Source organism: Micropterus dolomieu, linkage group LG17 (assembly GCF_021292245.1).
Source record: "Micropterus dolomieu isolate WLL.071019.BEF.003 ecotype Adirondacks linkage group LG17, ASM2129224v1, whole genome shotgun sequence".
Lineage (NCBI taxonomy): Eukaryota > Metazoa > Chordata > Actinopteri > Centrarchiformes > Centrarchidae > Micropterus > Micropterus dolomieu.
Genome location: NC_060166.1, coordinates 12,795,650 through 12,817,166, shown reverse-complemented (window position 1 = coordinate 12,817,166; position 21,517 = coordinate 12,795,650). Strand labels below are relative to the sequence as shown.

Below are 21,517 nucleotides of genomic sequence, written 5' to 3'. Positions count from 1 at the left end.
AGAGGACTCATCGTTAACATGTACAAACTGAAATCGATCTGATAAATAGGACTTAAACCAGCTTAGAGCAGTTCCTTTAATGCCAATGAAATGTTCCAGTCTCTGCAATAGGATCTGATGGTCAATGGTATCAAATGCAGCACTAAGATCTATTAAAACCAGTACAGAGACAAGTCCTTTGTCTGATGCAATAAGGAGGTCATTAGTAATTTTCACCAGTGCTGTATCTGTGCTATGATGAGCTAAATCCTGACTGAAAATCCTCAAATAAACTATTGCTCTGTAGAAAGTCACACAGCTGTTTAGCAACTGCTTTCTCCAGAACCTTAGAGAGAAATGGAAGGTTAGATATAGGTCTATAGTTGGCTAAAACATCCGGTTTCATCAAGTTTGGGCTTTTTCAGAAGAGGTTTAATTACGGTGAAATTATAATTATGGTGAAATTTATTAACAAACTAAAGGTGGATATAAATGTGGTTAAATATACATCAAAGAAATAAACAATGGCTAAACAATCATGAGGCAAACAATGAGAATGGTGTGGAGTTCAATGTAAATTGATTTGTTCTATTGTGGGGAGAATTTAATTCATAGGGAGAAAGAGAACTAATAAACGCAGGTTATATGATACTAACTCAGTTAAATTTGTCTAGGAGTTTTAGGCTGGAATAATTAAGGATTAAAGCTAATCCAACAAAGGTTAAAGTCAAGGGCAACTGGACTTGGTTGAAGATACCAGAACTGAAGAAGTCCTTTGGATGAGGGACGAAATGTCTCCCAGTATCTTCAACCAAGTCCAGTTGCCCTTGACTTTAACCTTCGTTGGATAACTATGACCTGGATGACTGAGAATCTTCACAGACATTAAAGCTAATGGATTAACAGACTATTGGACACCAACTCAACCACAAATGCCGTTGGATTCTTACTGCTCGTTGTTCTCCCAGCCGGGTTGCTGTTCGAGTTCCGTGCGTTCTCGGTTAGGACAGCTTAAAGCCGTCAGCCGGTCGCTTTCTCTGCCAGGAAATTGCTCCAGAGATCCGTCTTGGTCGGCTTATAGAAGAAATTTTGCAGTGGTAGGCTTTTAACCTTGGCTCGGGTTGTAGGTTGGATTGTCCTTTGTTACTGCTCGCACAACGGACGCACGTGGCTGGGTCCGAACTTCGGTGGGAGCAGTTCACTTGACTACAATAAAGCTTAAAAGAACTTGGTCGTTCTTGAATTAAAATTGCATGACTTAACGGTCTAATAACTTTTAACAAACAAAACAAAAGAAAATATAAAGCAAGTAAGTTGCTGGAAACGAGGGAAAAGCCGAGGTCGCGGCGCTTTGCGTGTGTGGCTTGAAAAGAACAAAGGAACAAATAAGTACAGAGTGACAGTTATACAGCAGAAATGGCATTTCAGAACGATGGTATGTAATACTTAGTTTGTCCTCTTGGGGGACACTGGTTCCACGAGAGAACAATTGACCCTCTCACTAGGGAAGAAATGGTTATTTAACATAAAATTCGAAAATTATTTAAGTAGCACAGGATAATATTTCTGTATCATATCATTTCTGGAGAGTATACAAAGTGTTGGGAATAACGCATTGGTTAAAAACATCACTTAAACAAATGTCAGGAATCATTGGTGAAAATTAAAGAGCACTGCAAAATTAACTTATATGGATTCTTCTTTTCAATAGCAACAACACAGTAATATAACTACTCTAATGGAGTGGAGAGACCTGCTAAGTAACTTAACAAAGATTATTTAATTAAGGTAATGGCAACTTATGAGGAGACAGTATTCCTTTGTCCCCCAAAGGAATGTGGGCTGTCCTCCCCTGGTGTTCTGGAGTTTCTCACACCTAGTTGTGACAAAGGGAGAGGCCATCTTATAAGTCCATGTTAATGGCTCTTTGGTGGGGTAGAGAGTCAAGACTGAAGAGGAGATCTTTGATGTTCGAAAGTAACCTGAAAGAGGAACTTCGTTACCATGGTTACCCTGCCCTTTTGGTCTTGGAAGTGTTTAGAGGTTATTTAATTTATGGCTGCTAAGGTCCTTACAGCCTGGTTCAGGTTGAGGTTAGTCTCTGTGTAATGTTAATATTGTCATCTTATCAGTGATGCATAGAGTCTGTTATCTCAACTTCTGCGGAGGTGGTAGGTTTTACGATCTAACTGCCCAAAACAGCATTTAGGGAAAGCAAACCTTTCACTTGGGTCAGGCTGTCTGTAGAGGGGAAATATCTCAACCCCCTCCTCTTTCTCCCAGGGAGAGAAAAATTTATTTGATATAAAATGAACAAATACACACTGGCTGATCACTACAATTACATATGACATATACACAGTAAGGCCCAAATAGATAATGGAGAACACTGGGTACAAGCACAGTGATGCACATAGTAGTTTTTAAGTTTTTAAGTGTGCTTGTTTAAAAACTGCACATGAAATTTATATACAGTACTGTGCAAGAGCTTTAGGCTGGTGTGGAAAAAAAATCTGTAAAGTAAGAATGCTTTAAAAATATCTATGTTAATAGATTATTTTTTATCAATTAACATAATGCAAAGTGAATGACTAGACGGGAATTAAAAATCAAATCATTTTTTGGTGTGACTAACCTTTGCCTTCAAAACTATTGGTTAAAAACAGTTCTAGGTACACTTGCACATAGTTTTTGAAAGAACTGGGCAGGTAGGTTGGCCCAAACATCTTGGACTACCCATAGTCCTTTGTAATACAGACAGACTTAATCATTTTGAGATCAGAGCTCTGTGGGGGCCATACCATCACTTCCAGGAGTTCTTAATGACTTTCGCTGTACATCTGGGGCAACCAGATGCCTCCCTGATGGTATTACATGATGAACAAGTGTCTCTCAGCATTGAGGAGACCATCAATTCTTTCCCCAACTCCATTTGCAGAAATGCAGCCCCAAACTTGCAAGGAACCTGTAACGCTCTCAAAGAGTTTTGGTGAACAAACTGCCTTCTGCTACAACCAAATAATTCCAGTCCCTGTGTTTCCATGCATGGTTGAGTCGCTTGGACTTGTTTCCATGTCAGAGGTATGGCTTTTTTGTCCGCAAGTCTTCCGTCCCACTGTTTCTGCTCGCCTTTCACAAGATTTCAGAGCGAGAATTGTCCTTGACTGAGACTTCTGTTTCTTGTTAAAAACAATTTGTGTCACCAGGGGTGACTCGTAGGGATCCCTTTTCATGATGTTTTCAGACATCTCATGTGACAGTCTGAGCTTGTCAGGGGGAAAAAAATGAGTTTTTTGTGGATGTAATTTTGGCACAATTGCCCTGAAGAAAAATGATACAACCACTGAAGCCTGTTTGCGGCTGCCGGCAGAAGCCATCTACTGCACAAATTCCACAACTTTTTGTACCTACTTGTCATTTCGACACCAATATAGGGAAAATAGGGCCCAGGTTTCAAAACACCGAAATCCTTTAACATTTTTAATTTATTTTTAAAAGCATTCTTACTTTATAGTATTTTTGCCACACCTGCCTAAAACTCCTGCACAGTGGTCTACACCTACAGTGATCAACACGATCCTTCTAGCTATATACTGTGTAAACTGCAGCAATCAGGTTGTGTGCGTGAATTTGGTGAGTTGTCTAAAAAGTAAGTGCTGCGTGGGGCGACAGTATAAGTCATGTACAAGTACAAGGTCATTTTAGAGGAAGATAATGTCATAAACGATTACAGTTGATGCTAAAAGCCATTAAGAATTACTGAACAGAACTCTTGCACACTCTCACAACCTGCGTTAGCACTTTAGCAAGTGCACTTGGACCACTCAGCTCTCTCTGCTCCAATTTAAATACCATATTCAGATAACAGGAGGTAATGTGACTTATTTTATAACAGCACGAGATGTGCTGGCTTCTCTGACATTACAAATTTAGGTGCTTGTTGTAGCTCAGATTAATCCTGTTGTATGTTTCCTTCACCCTGTGGTTTACAGTCTGAAGCCAACATGGTTGACTCCACATTATAGGTCATACAAATTAATGAGTCAAGTATGAGCTTCATATATTACGTTTATGATTGGAAGAAGTGTGCCAGCCTGGTGCATCTAGAGTCTGTTTGTACTTGTTTAGTCTCTGAGGTAATTAAAACAAGGGACATATATAACTAAAATGCTTTCCTAGTTTTAAAAAGTGTCTACAATCACATGTTTTGAACAATGGATAAAATTTCAACAATTACTCAAATTATGTGCAATGTGGAAGGAGTTGCAGGGCTCTGCTGTTCGCCTCAGCTCTACTGATTTTCATGGCATATTTTAGGTTTTCCAGCTGGCAACTTTACTGTTTTGGTTCACTCTCACCGCCCTCATAGTGTAATTTTTTGGCTGCAGCAGCCAGCTTCAAACACCAGACAGACACAATTAGAGACTGGTTGGTGAACACAGTGGAGCAGTTAGCAACTAAAGACCCAGGAGTTGAGGGATACTAAAACAGCTAAAAGAGAGGATGAATATTCAACTTACATTCACCAGGTGACCAGAAGCATGATTCTAACTGTTGGATATGTAAAACCACATTCTGAATGATCTCTCAAAGAAACTTGTATGAGGAGGAGCAAAGCAGCAATAAAGGGACAAACTTTGTATTTTATAACAGCTTTGCATATATTCTGATAATAGTAACGATAATTCAGTTATTAATATAAAATGTATTCATTGACCTTGTAATGCTCAAAGAAATGGTAACACACAATCTAAAATCTCTTGTCTAAACTTCAGCCTTGCTTGTGGGCAGTTTCCTGTTTGTTAACTCTGGTTACCTGACCTACTGATCTCCAGATTACAACATGTAGGCATGTAGCTTCGAGGAGTGTATATGTTTGTGTGTTTGGGTTTGTGTGCATGTTTATGCGTTGTTTTCTGTGAATATAATCTGTCCATCACTGTTGTTGTGATCAAAGGTCCCACACTGAGATTATCCTGGATAAACACACACACACACACACACACACACACACACACACTACACATACACGCAACTGGACAATGGTTTTTTGTTTGTGAGCCTTTGTTTATCTTGTCTAAACTGTTTTCTGGATATCTGTGATATTTATGATCTAATAAAAGCTCCAGGTTCACTCTCCTCTCCTCATCTTTTAAAAATCCAATTTTGATGCATGTTGTCTTACTCAAGTTGAAGACACAATTTGTCAACAACAGTGTGTTGGTAGACCGTAACATTTTGCTAGGAGATCTAAAGTAGCATTTTTAGCAAGCAAGCTATATGAAGAAGCAAAAAGTATAATAGCTAGCTTGGAATTCTCAGTATGGATATCATGGCAGAGGCTGCGTTAACTTACCGGAGCAAGAGAAAAAGAGGCTGACGGAGCAAGCTACCAGACAAGAGACTGGCTTTTACCCGTTGCCGTGAGCTGAAAGCTAACGTTAAAAGGACGCAGGAAAGATGACGAGCTGGCCTTCTTTCTGTTGGAATAGTAAGTAATACCTTATTAGCTGGCTTGCTGTGTCTTGTGTTGTTGTGCTTGCTTGACGTTTGCCTGTGTTAGAAAAGTTGTCGACTCAAGCAAAAGAGATTTCACAGACGGAGGTTTAGCCGCTTGCTATAAATCTTGAGTTGATGTTAGCAAACGTAACATTACTAGATAACAAACCCTGACATCGGTAAAGTTACTATAAGTGCTCCTGCGTTGGTTGCTGTCTAGCTTTGTTTGCCACCCACGTTTCAAGCACCATTTTCCTGCTGGGGGAGAGCAGCGGGGTGTCGAGCCAGAGCGAAGCAAGCGTGCAACATAACCGGACTCAGTAGCCTTTATAGCAGAGGTGAAGAGACCGAAAAGAGGATGTTTGAGGTGGAAGCTAAGACAGACAGACAGAGAGCTGTCATTCTTTCTGTGTACAAATATACCTGGGCGGCCGGCCACAAGTGAAGTCTACGTGTGGGAAACAGTGCACAGCTTATTCATTTTACACCGGTATCAGACCGTACTCCGTATTGACCAATACCCAAAGCCCAGGAATCGGTATCAGTATTGGACATGAAAAAGTGGTATCGAGCCATCCCTTGATTTTATCATTTCTAAATTACTTTTTAGTTTAAAAAAAAATAATATACACTTTTATAAATTCGTGGAAAGGGACTCAAAACAGTGAAAGTCGTGCAGTTTCAGACAGGGCTGGGACAAAAAATCGGCCCTGGCATTTTTGGCCAAGACGGCCCACCAAAATCGGTTGGACCCCCCACACCAATACACCATCCTTCCATTTAAGGGCTCAGATTAGGGGTGTGACGAAACACTTAGCCCATGAGACGTAACATTGCACAAGATTGGGCCATGACAACAAGACAAGTGTATATTTTAATAGGCCTGCAATTTAGAAAAAAAATATTTATTGATGAAATATTTGATAGGGAGGTCTGGGGGGTCCTCCCCCAGAAGATTGTGAGCATGAAACACTTAATTAAAAACACCAAGGAAGCATAAAATTCAGATGGCAGGTGACAATTTAGAATATAAAAATATAATAGAATGCAGTAATCAGTAGCTTATTATTGTTTTTACCTTAAGTTACAACACACAGTTTTCTTCTACATTTACATTGCATTGCAGGCTTATTGTGCAAATAAACCTTTTTCATAGCATTTTTATAATTAACATTTCTTGGTTCAAGCTATTTTTAACATTTTTAACAAATGCTTTCAAATAGTGGTGGGTAGCCTACATGTCCCCAGGTCCCCCACAGGCTGAGCTACTCCATGCTTACCGCTTATTTACATTACACCGGCCCCAAAGGTGCGTCGGCCCACCGGGTATTTGCCTGGTATGCCAGATCCAGCCAGTCCAGCCCTGGTTTCAGAGAAGCGAGGTTCTGGTGAAATTGAGGTCATATCTGAAACTGTGGTGCAGAAATTATGTAAATCTGTAATTGAGAATATCTGCCATAGTATTTTAGATGACCATATTCTTATCCTTATCTGAACCCTATCAATCTGCCAGAGGATAGAGCAAATAGATGCAGCATTCACAGAACCTCAAATATGACCTTTTTTTCTCCTCATCATCCTTCACCCTTGCCTAAACAATTTCAGATGGACACATCAAAGAAAATGAACAAGGAGCCATTTCAATTAAGTCAAAAACAGCATGCTGTTTGCTGTTTGAGAGGCTGAGGAGAGGTTACTGATATTCATACACTCCACTTCAGCACACTCTCATGTACGATGTGATCTTTTTTTATTTGCTTGCCCACCTCAAGGGACATCAGTATGCAAAGTCAGCGACAGTACAGTCTTTTACACCAGTAGGGTTTGAAGTGTCTTTCTTAAGCATACGAATCCTTGCTGTTATGAGGACTTGAACCCTTGCCTTTGATTGAAAGACACAGACCAAAAACCTAGATCAATAACACCCTTGGTAGCATTGCACACCTTAACATCCTAGATCAAATGTGACTAATATATCCCAGTGACTATTAAACTATTGACCTTAGATTCACACTTCACTGACTCCAATATGAAGTGTAAGCATAGAGTATGTGAGTTGATCTAAGGCTACAGAAGGAAAATGATCTTTCAGGGACTTGGAACTTTCTCAAGAAAGTTTATCCATCACAGTGATACGTTTGTGTCATTTTGTTTAACTGTACATTATCTCTGCTTGGTAATACTCAGTGTGTGTAAGCTGACTTTCAATTCTCAGATGTTGGATCACTCTTACTGCATATGTTTCCTCCTAACTCCTAATTAGCACATTTAGGAACATAACGAGCTGAAATCTGACTTATTCATGGCCATACACTGGTATTTACAGTATGAATGGATCAATTATAATCCTACTGTTCGGTTTTATTCCCATTGTTGTAGTTTGTAATTCTACCAACCTTCTCTTCATTTTCTTTTCCCACCTATGGCTCCTATAAACCCCAAGGTGTCTGAGGAGATGGGATTTCTCTTTGAATTTCCTCTCCAGAGGGTCTTCTTTTTCTTTCTTCTTTTCCCCCCAGTTTGTCTTCTTAGGCAACTGTTGCTAATGTAGGCCTGGAAATTGAGACATGACCCCGGGCTGCACAGATAAACTTGACCTGACTTGACCAACGGTGAGACTTTTTAGATCAGCACTCAGAGTCAAGAAATTGAGTGAAGGCTGGGGGGTAGTTGGAGGTTTATGCGGGCTTTATTGAGGCGATGGCAGTGTCCGTTGTGTATGTGGCCAACAGGGTCCTTAGGGTCAGTCAGAAGTAGGCTATGGTCATGAAACTGATACAGTGATGGACCATATCTGAAGGTGTACTTGATGTGGCTCACATTTACAGGGTGGATTGTAAGTAAGATGACAGGATGGTGTGTGTGTGTGTGTGTGTGTGTGTGTGGGGGGGGGTTTTTGGAGGGTAGGGATGTAGTAGAGGTTTACCGCTGGGACAGCAGTGGGACGTCCAGCTAGAGTTCTTAGGGCCATCCGCCATCTGAATGCCAGCCATGACCTCTTTTCTCCCTGCCCACAGCTACAAAGCCAAACAGGTCATGTGAGAGGATGAGGTGATTTATACGTATACATAGAAATGGATCATCACAGTGGACAGAGACACAAAGTCTATAAAATAGGTGGAATATGACTTACTGGAAAATACATACACAAGTACACATGTATCTCTGCATTTCATCATTTTTTGACATCTCGTGCAGTATTGACCTTGATTTATTCCTATTTTTCACTTTTACTTAATTGTCAGAAAACTAAAACCCACAGGAACTCAATACAAAAGCAGGGACAGGTGTAAGATGCACCACCGTTTAGGGCCTGCTTTAATCCTCAGCTCACCCGTGCACACGCACAAACACGCACGCACAGTGAGTGTTGCGTGTGAGGCCGATTGATTGGATCGCTTTCACCGAGCACGCAGATTATATTGTTAGGTCATCAGGAGTGTAGCGACAGGTCACACCGGTGCCGTCTGTTAGAGCGGGAAAGAGAGAGGTAGGCAGAGACCGACAGACAGAAAATGGAAAGATTTGACAGGGAAAGAGTAGAGAGACAAAATTGCAAGTGAGACCACACAGTTATTAAACTGACATACGGTCTGTGGCGGAACAATCACACGCACTTGCACACACAACTGATGCACTCCCTGTGAGTAAATGGATATACACTGAGACACTGAAACATGCAGAGAAGATGCGGTCGCAGGCTCTCATCACAGCTGAGGAGCTGCCTATTCATCTGCACATAAGAGGACAAAGCGAGCGTACTGCACTCAGGAAATTGCAGCCGTGCAATTTGCAACCGTTAAGCAGCGGTGGAGGACACAGTCACATACACAGAACTACCACTCTCACGCACACACACGCACACACACACTGGTGCTGGTTGTTTCCCTGCCTGGATCTTTGAACTGTTCAATGAGGGCTCTTTACACCAAAGTGAATAGCCCCTCTGATTCCCCTCCGCGCTCTGTGTGCACTGGTGTGCGCGTGTCTGTGTGTGAGTTGGTGCGCGCGTGTGTGAGTGCCAGACTTGGTTGCACATACTATGTGTTTGCGTGTGTCCTCTTCATCTTTTGTGCGGGCCCAGCTGAGGGGCGAGAGCTGTTTTGCATGTGGCTCAGCCTCACAAACGAGCTGTGAGGCCCGAGGGAAGCTTCTAAACAAACCGATCCTTCATTGCTCTTTAATTTGGACCCGAGGCAAGCTCACCTCAACCTGGTGGTGTGAATTCATCCTTATACGTGTGTTCTCAAAGTGATTATTCTCAAAGATCACTGATGTAATACTTTTAGTTTAATGTCTTGCTGGATTTGATTCCTTGAGCCAAGGACTTGCTACTGATGGATTCATCAGATTGTAGTTTATATGTTTCCAAGATAAAATGTTTTCAATTATGCATACCATTTAGAGGATGCTTTTATCTGAAGAGGTGCATAGTACCATGAAAGCATACTTTCAGTACGTATTCCTTACCCCGGAGTCAACCCACTGAGCTAGAAAGGACCACTTACAAATAAAAGTTTTTTGTCTGTTTGTTTGTTTCTTAGGACATAAATGTCTGCTCACTGCTTTACTTTCTCTGTCATCTGCTGTGTCTGTGCTATTATTCAGCCACTTAGTAGAACTAGGTCTCCCTCTAGTGAGAGATATTTGTAACAGTGCGCAAGAAGAAATGTCCAACAATCACATTCAAGTATCCAGCTCCTCAGAATTACAAAAAGGTGTGCAGTTCTAATGACTATAAAAACTTTGGCACCATCTGCATTCTATGGTCAACAGGAGCAGATTTTATTTGTTTGTTCTTTTTAGGATAAATAATAAACTGAGTATTTATCTTAATATTTATTTCTATTTTCTTTTCCCCCTACATTTTTTACCCTTTCCCATTTACTTCTCTAATTTACCAATTCATTACCTTTAACTATCCTTTTCTACATCCACTACTTTCTGACATTCCCATCCAGGTGATAATATACCAGGGCGGCCAGGTGTTCAGCCTCGCCAACCACCTCAATGGTCGTGTGGGCTTCGTGGCCACCATGCCAAGTACAAGTGCCTCCATCTTCATCAACAACACCCAGCTGTCCGACACGGGGACCTACCAGTGCCTGGTCAACAACCTCCCAGACAGAGGGGGGCGCAACATTGGTGTCATTGGTCTCACTGTGTTGGGTAACTAATATTTCTTTTTGAATGTCTCACAAAACAAGACAAGAACAGTTTCTTATATTAGAAGACAGCAGGGTTAAAGCTGTATATATTGCAACACAATTTCAATATGCTGGAGTTAGTAAAGTTAAGAAAATAATACGTAACTGTATGCCGTGCTTTTCGACCTGCTTTCATATGATATCCAGTATTTCATTGTTTGGCCGTTAACTTAGAAGGCACCAGTTGTAAAGCTCTAAAGGAAGGTAAATTACAAAATTTTATTATGTAGTATGAGTATGAAACTTTAATTTGTAAGTAACCAGAAGAATCCTGTAAGACAGAATGCTTTCAAACCATTTACAATCATACAGCTTGCAAGCACTGTTGGTTTAATGAGATTCTTCATCTTTTTTGACGATGAAATTTCCCCTACAATTAGGAAAATATTAGATTTGCTTTGTGAAGTGGTTAACACGACACCGCCCACTCTCTCAATCTGCCAGTGCCCCCCTCGGTGCCAGCATGTCGAATCCAGGGCACGCTGGATGTAGGCAGTGACATCATGCTGATCTGCAGCTCAGAGGAAGGTATTCCCACACCGTCCTACTCCTGGGAGAAGCTGGACGTGCTGCCCAAGCTGCCGCACAACGCCATGCAAGGTATAACAAACAAGCTGGCCGTCGGAGTTCCTTTTTGCCCCACCTTTGCTGGTAAATCTCACACACATAGCGCAGCTCAGACTCAATCAGCAATCCCACCATCATCGCCACCTGTCATGTGCCAGGCCCGTACTACTGCCCCCCCGTCCCACCCACTGATCCTGCTGAGGGGGGATGATGGATGGGTGGCGTGATTCAAACCATGTGAATTTGTGAATGAGTCTGTGTGTCAGGAAAGTGTTTGTGTAATTAACCCAGATGATTTTGCTTTTGTGGTGTTTTTATGTTCTTCCTCACTCTCTCATGCTGAATAGGCTACCAAGTCATTACCGACACATTTATTCCAAACACTTGCCATTCTTTGTACTTGACTGGTGCAAACACTGTGGCCAACTTTACCTAAGCGGTGACCTAAAAGCCAGCTACTCACTGAATAACAGAAGCAGGTGTATTGGAGTTGCGTTTGGTTTTTAGCATCGGAGATCACTGGTGTAGTGGACTCTCCTGTCTTTTCCAGCTATGCCTGTTGCACATTCAAAAAAATGTTTTGTCTGTACACTACTGGTCAATAGAAGGCTAACATCCATCGAATGTAACATCAACTGCAGTTACCACATTCCGGCAACAATAATGTTAATTGTTTTTTTCTTATACAGCTATAGAGATGAATAATGTAGACACTGGGAAAGGACTGCGGATTTGAAGAAACTGAATCATAATTGCAAATTCAGCAACAGAGGTTGAATACATGTCAATTATTAGCATTTGTGAGATGCTAATTGGCGTATCTGGAATCAGCTCTTTGATATGTTAACATCTAACAGAACTTCAAAGAGGTGAAATTGTATCTCGCCAAAATTGCAGTTGGTACTGTTGGTAAAAAGCAACCGGTACATTGTCTTATAGTTACATTACACTTATTGTATGCTGTTTACATTCTTTGCTCTAAACCCAGATTCTGTAAATTAAATGTATGTAGTCAACATCAACCATTAGAGAGATAGCTGATATATTTCAGTTTAAGCTAGATGAGGAAATCATATCCCGTAAAATATCAAGACCAAGTTATTGATATTGTATTGTTAAACATTGTGCTTATAGCGCTTCATCACTCTCATTAAATCTACTCTTCTTCATTTTCTGACATTTTCAACCTTTTACATCGGAAGAGCAAATGGTCTCACTGTTTCGTATAGAGTTTTGATTCTGTCTTCTTTTGCTGTTTGCTTTTAATTCAAACTGAAAGGAAATCCTGAATTTGTCAGTGTCACTCTCGTTGTGCGTTTAGTTTGACACCGACAGCCGTGACATCTGTCAGCAGGTGAAAATCTGGCTCACTTTCTATAACTCAGATATCCAGGAAATGCTGAGGCCTTTTTAAGGAAACCAAACAAACCAAAAAAAGGACTCTGCAGCTTTACCTTTCTACTGTACAGTATAGTTCAATTCCACACTTTATATTATTGCACTTGTATGTAGATATACAGCACCCTCTACTGATAGATAATAGACAAAGTAATGTTAAATGTACTGTGAAACTATTTACAAGGTTAGTAACAGAAACCAAATGTTTTATACAAATTGTAAATGACTTATTCAGCTTACTTTTAATAAACTCATCATCTTATGCTTTGCACTCTGTGTAAATGTTTTTTGATTGGCTGTGCTTTTGTCCGCTTAAACACTATGTGGCTCTGTGTGTGTCCTTTAGACCAGATGCAGGGCACGGTAACACTGAGAAACATAAGCACCAGCACCTCAGGACTTTACCAGTGTACCTCCAGCAATGCAATTGGCAAGAGCACCTGTCTGCTCAACCTGCAGGTCGTAGCACGTAAGTACACACACACACGCACTGCTCCCTTACTGCTGGATCCATGTGACACAGCTGACACATGGCTGCGTTTGCATAGGGATGTGCATTTATAGATGGGAAAGCGGCATCCTTGTCTCACTCGAACACTGACAGATGGGAATAAAGTTAGAAGTCTTCTCCTTGAGTGACACTTGTCAAACAATCACATAAACAAAGACACAAACATAAAAAACAACCAAACACAGGACTAGACCAGAATGTCTTGCAGACAGCAGCAGTCCCTATGTCTGCGTCAAGACGCGGGGACTGCTGTTTAGGGTCATACAGGGTCAGACAGTTTGGATAGCTTGACAGGAAGGACTGTAACATGGTTTTTAGTTTTATCTGACAGTGCGTGACAGGCTGACACTCTGTGTGACAACAGAGCACTGAGGCTGTCTGTCAGAGACAACAGTGGGTTTCACTCATTTAAAAGCAGGTAATGCAAACATGGTGCAGATGTAATTGTTCAGAAAAACAGAAGTGTTGCTCAAAACTATTCTGGTCCATTCCTGATTCTATTTTACTCATTGCACAGATAGTTCCCTAAACTTTTTGTTTTGGGAATATGCTTCATATTTTGTATATTAACATGTTATACCCCCAATTCAGTTCAATACTGGGTGTAGAAAGTAATTCTCTTAGACACCTGACTCTGAAAACTGACATTAAAAATTTAATCTGAGGCAGTGCATCAGGAGCTCATTCTTTAAGGCGGTGTGAAATCCCTCATACATTCAAATCAGTGCTGTCCAAGTCAAGTCTCAAGTCTTTGAGCTAGAGTCCAAGTCAAGTCTCAAGTCTTTGAGCTAGAGTCCAAGTCAAGTCTCAAGTAACTCGTGGTTATAATTAATGTTGTATTACCTGCTGCGTTCAATCCAGGCTGCTTATAACATTGCATAGCTATAACGGCTTCTGTAACTGTAACCTGTTTTTCACTTACAGAGCACAACCATGTAATCTGCAATGCAAGTAATCACAGCTTATTAACTGGTGTAAGTCAACTCATCCCGCTGACTCTCAAACCCAGTGTAACGTTAACTTAATAAAACTGTAACGTTACATGATCAACAATAAACATGTAACCTGTTTGCAGCCAACGTTAATAATTAACGTGATGGCAGCCAGCGGGACCTAAATGAGTATGTTATTCGACCACCACAACTTTGGCAAGCAAACAAACAATCATTCACCTTTTCATAACGAGCGACTATTGGAGTTAACCCATCGTAGGTCCCAAAATCTATATTTGTTTGAAAATGCACACGTGTTAATTCACTTTCCCCCAATCCATTCAGCTCTCTCTTCAGGTGAGGCTGATCTAGGAAGAATGATCTTACTTACTGTAAATTTGTCAAACATTTGTGGAACTTTCTCCTTCTATCTCTCTGTCCTGCAGCCCAGCCTCAGAGTGTGGGTCTGATAGCAGGGACCATCGCTACGGGAGTCCTAGCTGTCATCATCTGTTCCCTGTTAGTGGTGGTCACACTCTTCTACTGGAAGAACAAAAACAAATACGACGAGGAGGAGATCCCCAATGAGATCAGGTTCGGCTTTGATTTGTGATTTTCCTTTTTAATCAGAATGGTGCTTTAGACAGTTGCAACCTTGTGCATGAAGGACAGACAACACAATATTAACGGATGTATTGGAGGTGGATGTCTCTGTTGAAGTCAAACAGGGATTGTTTACTTGCGTTAGTATTTCAGACTGTGGCAGGGTGGAGACAACACCTGTGGTCTCTCTGTTGTATTTTAAAAGGCAATAAGCTAATTTGAGCTAAATTGTCATTTACAGTCTGTGAAGGTCCGTCACGTGTTTGAATGAGCTGCAGTTTCTCCCTTAAATCACTCCATGAATCATTTGGAAGATAAATCATTGTTCAGATATCTGAGGCTTTGGCTGACTGGGATAACATCTGAACTAATTCAGTTTCCACCCTTACGGCTCAGCAAATCAAATTGAATCTATTTTATCTTAGCCAAATGAATCAGGAGCCAAACTCTTCTACCCAAAACTACTCATCATTAAAAAAAACCCCGTAGTTTATATGAGCAAGGACTGAATAGAAATCAACATAAAAACAATGTTTGAAAACATTTACTGTATATTTACTGAAAGTATATATAAAATTGATTGATTTATTTCTTAATTAAGTGTAGTCTGAATGTAGTGCTGACTACAAGAGGCGAACACAGTATTAGTAGCACTTAAATATAATAGCCTTTTCTGTTTTGTTTTATTTGGACAAAATAATGTGTTTTTTGTCGCTATTGCATTATGTGTACAGGTGTTCCAGTTATTGTAACCACCCACTGTATATTTACATTTCATATACATATACATTTCCCAGAAAGACAGAAGAGTAACAATTAATAAATAAGTAGTATTTCAAATTTTCAGTGTGTTGCAGCTTGAGTGCATGGAGAAGCTCTGTTAATTTTTAATGCGTCATAGAGGATTTGTGCTAAATATTTGAAGATGAAGTAATTGGCTTTCTTACTGCTATGACTGCTCTTCTAATATCACTGACATCTACAACTTATATCTTCTTAACAGAGAAGATGACCTTCCTCCCAAGAGGTCGTCATCAGTGAAGGCTTTCCATGCAGACGCCTCATCCTCAGAGAATGACACGCTGACGTCTACCAACACCTACAACAGCCGCTACTGGCACAACCCCAAACCCAATTATGACACCAACTCCTATACACGCTACAACGGAGACACTCGGCAGACCTTCTCCACTGCTGCTCATGGTGCACATGGACACGGACAGGCCCAGAACGCAGGACACAGCCATAGTACAGTGGTCACAGCACCAGGCTCAGCCCCACTGTCCCGCCATGCGCAGCCTACAACGGCAACGACAACATCATTTGCAAATGGCAGCCACACGCTCCCGCCACCCAAGACTCTGGTGGTCACCACAAACTCTGCCCCTTCCCCTCCCACCATGGTGCGCAGCAACGGCTCTGTGAGCCTCAAACCAGTGGTGACGTCCACACATGGGCAGCACACGCACTCCTACGCCGTGAGCCAGGCCACGCTGGAGCGGATGGGGGCAGTGCCTGTCATGGTGCCTGCCCAGAGCAGAGCAGGCTCGCTGGTCTGAAATCTGATTTGGTAAAAACAAGACTTAATGATTGGTTGTGATGTTTGAAAGCCACTGATGATATGGGCTGAAGCAGCCCACTGCCCTTTACAACTGTGTCTTTCTGTATGTCTCGACTTCTTTATCTCAAAACAAACTGGGATTTTACAGCACGGAGTTCATTTAATGCCAATTCCTTGATGGACAGGACCCTCCATTTTGTAGACGAGCACTACGTGGAATCTAATCATCCCGTTTTGGGTGGATTTTCCTGGCGGGTGTGGTGGGAACTATTTTTTAACCACTTGGATGATTTCACAAAGCTGGAGTGACATTTCCTGCACAACATGGATTCCCACATCTTTTTCAGGGCTGGATCATTGTGACGATTGTGGTTTTTCGGACTCAAAGCAACACAAGGCATTTTCATCTCAGTGTGCCCATGCTGCATGGTCAGACAGAAGCGAGCTCGGATTCCCACATAAATGCATGTGTCCCTTGTTTTAGGATAACAAATTAAGTCCACATTATTTCTAATAATTTCTTCTCACAGTTGTAGTTTTGACTGACAGGAATGCTAGTGATGATGAGGGTTATGCATTAAAAAAAAGTGAATGTTCAGACGTCTACTCGGAGTAACCTAAAGGATGAAAGTATAAGAATGAAATGATGTCGGGTGAAATGGCCTTAGATGCATTGACAGAGGGTTTAATTTACTTCATTGAATGCAAATATTTTGATTACGTTTTGCACTTTTCAGAGCAATGTCTTATGAACAATAACTCAACAATAACTTACTAATGATATGCTTTACTCATACCACATTAACTGAAACGTTCCTGCACATACAAAACACTGGTGATATTTGAAGATAGCACAAGTGCTGGATTTTCAGAGAAAAAACTGCACAGCACTTTTCACAGCAGAAAGCTACTGCCCCCTGATTTAAACTTGAACCTGCAGATGGATATTGTCATAGTCCCATCATGTGTTCATCCGTGCTGTTGTCCTAATCTGGTTCATGTCACATCAGTGCTGCTTTGAGAAGATGTGGCTAGGAGGATGTCTTATTTCATAAATGCTTTATAAAGAGAAAATATATATTTAAAGGTGACTTTTTTTCCCGTTGACAAAGGCTAACTACTACTGTTTTCTACTGTACATATTGTAACTACAACAGTAGGCTAGATTGTGAATCAAAGAAAATACATTACATGTCTGACTGAAACATATTTTACAACTCACGTGTCTTAATTTTGAAACGGTTCTTTTTGTTACATTAGACAACAAGCTGAGTTTGGTCGACAGTGTTATTGGTTTCAATGAAGGGATGTTTCTTTTTATGTTTTATGTTTATAATGAGTATCGCCATTTATTCACAAGGTCTGAGGTAAATACAGAATGGTTTTCCAAACACTTTGGATATGAGCAATAAATACTAGCCAAGTTATTGATGTCATCCCTTAATTCACACATGAATGCAGTCTCCAAAATGTACACCTGCTGAGTACCAGTCAACACTTGTTTTCCCATCACAGTTTGTTGTCAGTGATGTAGGCCTGCAGTTTACGCAGACCTGGATCAAACAGTAATCCTGAGTTCTCCCGGGGGTTTTTGCCTGAAAGTCACGATGGAAATTGCCTGTTGTTTTACATCTGCATTGTTTCTGCATTTATTCACTATTCTATCAGTTACTACAATATGTACGTTGTCTGACCACAGCTATATACCCGCTCAGTGTTGTTACAGACACATTGATCTAACATGTTTTGTCTTTCTTTTTTGTCTCAAGGTGTCCACTGTCACAAAGCTATAGTACTTTGGTTAAGTCTATCTGCAACACAGTACAGCAATACAGTGAGGCTGAAACAGGTTATCACTTCCCCTCCTTTTTGTTTGACAGTGTTTTCAGAATAAAGTCTATTGTCTGTGTAGATTTCACTCATTATCTCTCCCAGTGTCCCTGCACTGAACACAGGCTGACAACATTAGAAGAAGAGGATCTCTGGCTTTATTATTCCCAGAGAATTTCAGGCTAGAAAAGCTAAACAGAGATTATTTTGCTCTAACTCCTCAGATTGCAGGAGCAATGGAGGAAAGAGAGCAAAATCAGTAGAAAACTACTGAGGATTCAACCCAGATTAAATAAACATCTAATTTTCTACCCTGGCCATACAGTGGTACACAAGGTGGTAAATGGGTTGTGTATAAAAATAAATAATGACATGTGATATATTGCCAATAGTGAAAACCAATCTGTAAATATGTATAAAAACACATCTTATTCTTACTGTTGGGTTGAAATGAAATAGAAAAATAACACTGAAACTTGTAGTGAATAAATGTTGTTAATACATTTGAGTTGGCATCAAGCTCATTTGTTTGTTTGTGTGTTGCATGGTTCACTTGCCATGGTACAACTTTACTGTCTGCTTCATGTTTTTAAAGTGAAAGTGACATTTCTCAATCATAAATAAAAAACATAGAGCAACAACAGAGAAAACAAGATAAATTCCAAGTGCATCATCAACAGAAACTGAAGCATTTTTGCTTCATGTAAGTATAAGATTCTACATTAAATGTCTCATGTACAGGAGTTATTGACTTCAGGAGCTGCTTCTGTAATAGGAATGCTTTTCAGGGTATTGCTCAAAAGCTTTCTATGAAACTCATTCATCGAGCCTTTGGTGCTGATGCAGGCTGTGCAGGCAACCATAAAGAAGGAAGCTGTACAGAATAACAATATGAAGAATATGCAACTGTGCAATTTTTTTCATGCGCTTGTGGTTTCTATTCCCAAGACAAATTGTGTAATGCAAAATGCAAAAATGAAATGTCATCCAAGTAAAGAAACAGTTAGACTAGATCCATGAACAGATTTAGGATATACATGTTTACCAGTAATATTTCTGTTTATTGCTTATGTTTATATTATATTATATATTTATATACTATCTCTTGCACTGCCAATCATTTGGCTGTTTTAAGTTCTATTTAGGTGTGTGTGTGTGTGTGTGTGCGTGTGTGTGTGTGTGCAGACGTGCGTGTGTGTGTGCATAGCATTGCACTATGGTGGGTCCATGGTGTATTCGGCAATGATCATTTTAACCAGCCCAGCACTTCCTGTAATGTAGAGAAGCAATTTGAAATATCTGACTGAAATCATGAGGAACCACAGTTCTTAAATTAACCACTAGGGGGTAGTGTTTATACACTTATCTCAACCAGGACTCAGAAATGTGTTCTTCAATTCTGCCTCTAATCTCATAAGAGATCAAGACAGCAAATTCTGAACCATTCATTATAAAAGGCAAATGTATCCAATGGTAATAAATTCACTGGGAATGGACTTATTTAAATTAATTTGAATAGCACTTGTCTTAATGCAGTCTTAATGGTGGTGTTCCATTTCTAATCTGAATTTCCATTAGTACTCTTCCTCTAACCCACTTCGGCTTTTAGAAACAACAGGAGTGGCCTTTGGAAAAGGCAGTATTAAAAAAGCAATGGACCAGCTCTCCTGAGGATTGTGCTCATTATTTGAACATGAGGCCACTAGCTTGGTGTGTGTGTGTCCATGTGAGAGTGTCTGTGTTGAAGCAAGCATGTTCACACTCCTAACTAGAGCATTGGGGTTAATTACCTTAGATCTGAATTATGATGAATCAAAGGAATACTTCTTCTGATATTCCCTCTTATTCTCCTTCCTTTTCTTCTTCTTCTGCTTGCACCATGTATGTTTCATTTATCATTTACAGTTTTATTTTTCAATTGCTAAGATGCAACTGAAGCCACTTTTTCAAAACTCTTCACACAGCCTGCATTACCAGCATGCATCTTGGCCAAACAGTTAATCTCACCTCCAAACGTCACTCAAACCACCAAAACACTTCATACAGGTCTCAAAATAAACTCAGCATCCATTGTCACTCGTAACACACTGACCTACAAAACACTACAACAGGGAGCATTGCGTAAATTTGATGAACTTTTATCTTTTATCTGAGGGCAAAGTTTAGTTTTTCAGCGAGATTAAATGGTTTTGAGTGGAAAGCTTCATTTTTACCTGAAAATAGAATGTTTGGGGAATTGGGTGTGAAGTTGTGGATTTGTGTTTAGAGTTTCAAGGGAAAAGAGGCATAATTTCAAGAAATGTGTTTAAGCAATCAAGAAAAACTGTAAACGACGGAATAATAGAACATGACACATACTAGATACACAGGAGGATCACGTAACAAGCAACAAAAGGTATTAAAGAAAAGCATCTTTATACATTTTAATTGTTTTAAATTCTTCAGACTAAATAATGCTTCAATATAATGTTTGATTTATATTGAAATATATTGAAGGCTATTTGTAAATGTAATATTTTTCATATAAGATAAAGAGGTTCAAATATATAGGGTTTTCTTTACAATATCAATCTTTTCATAAAAGAATATAATATTTATTTTTTCGAAGATATCTAAAGTCATGTTCTTAAAGAAGTATTCGACAGAAATACAAACACAAAATGAATGACAAATGCTTTGAGTTTCGTTATTGCAAAAAACACACCTTTCCTCAACATCAATCCTGAATCTTACAGTTTTTCACAATTGCTAAAACACTAAACCCCATGCTCCGAACCAAATGCTCAGTGGCCTAAATCCATTTGTCGAATCAGTCACTTTTTTGGCAAAACCTTAAACAAGTTCAGGTCATTAAGCCACTGTTTGCGAATCTCATCCACTTTTCTTGCAAAACTCTAAACACATTCTCACTCAATAAAACACATTTTGCACTGTGATGCACTTGTGTTGGGTTTCAAGAAATGTGTCTTAGCAATTGTGAAAAACTGTAATACAACTGTTATTTATTTGATACACATATTGTAGCAATGAGTGCAGCAGTAACATCAGATCATATTTACTATGGGGGGAGAGGGTAGTTCGTCCAAAAGCTGACCGCTATATGTACACCCTAAGCGGGTTAGGGAGCTCGATTTGGCTGTGAGGGTGACTCCGACCAGAGTTCACTCCGTGTCAGAGTGGAAGAGGCGAGGGTGTAATTTTGGAAAGGCCCTCGGAGGAGGAGGAGGGTGGAGAGGAGGAGGAGGTGGAGAAAGGAGGAGTAGGGAGAGGAGGAGGAGAACGAGGAGAACACGAATCTCTGGCCTCTCCCAGACCAAAGACAGGATGCTGGGGCAGAATAATTTGTTGTTTGGTGTGTTGTACTGTACAGCACACTAAGGAATAAAAAGTGTGCAAATGTTTACATTTGTAATTCCTTTTCTTGTGTTTA

At 40.3% G+C, this 21,517-nt stretch overlaps 1 protein-coding gene across 1 annotated transcript in view; it reads left to right on the top strand.

Moving 5' to 3' along the window:
* The window catches only part of igsf11 (immunoglobulin superfamily member 11), a 124,905-nt gene extending 106,310 nt beyond the window's left edge, over positions 1-18,595 (top strand). Inside the window, exons 5-9 of the mRNA XM_046074390.1 lie at positions 10,440-10,647; positions 11,130-11,285; positions 12,997-13,119; positions 14,540-14,687; positions 15,700-18,595. Of these exons, the coding sequence (XP_045930346.1) occupies positions 10,440-10,647; positions 11,130-11,285; positions 12,997-13,119; positions 14,540-14,687; positions 15,700-16,255 (1,191 nt within the window). The 3' untranslated portion in view covers positions 16,256-18,595. The remainder of the gene's footprint in view (positions 1-10,439; positions 10,648-11,129; positions 11,286-12,996; positions 13,120-14,539; positions 14,688-15,699) is intronic.
* The last annotated feature ends 2,922 nt before the right edge of the window (positions 18,596-21,517 follow it).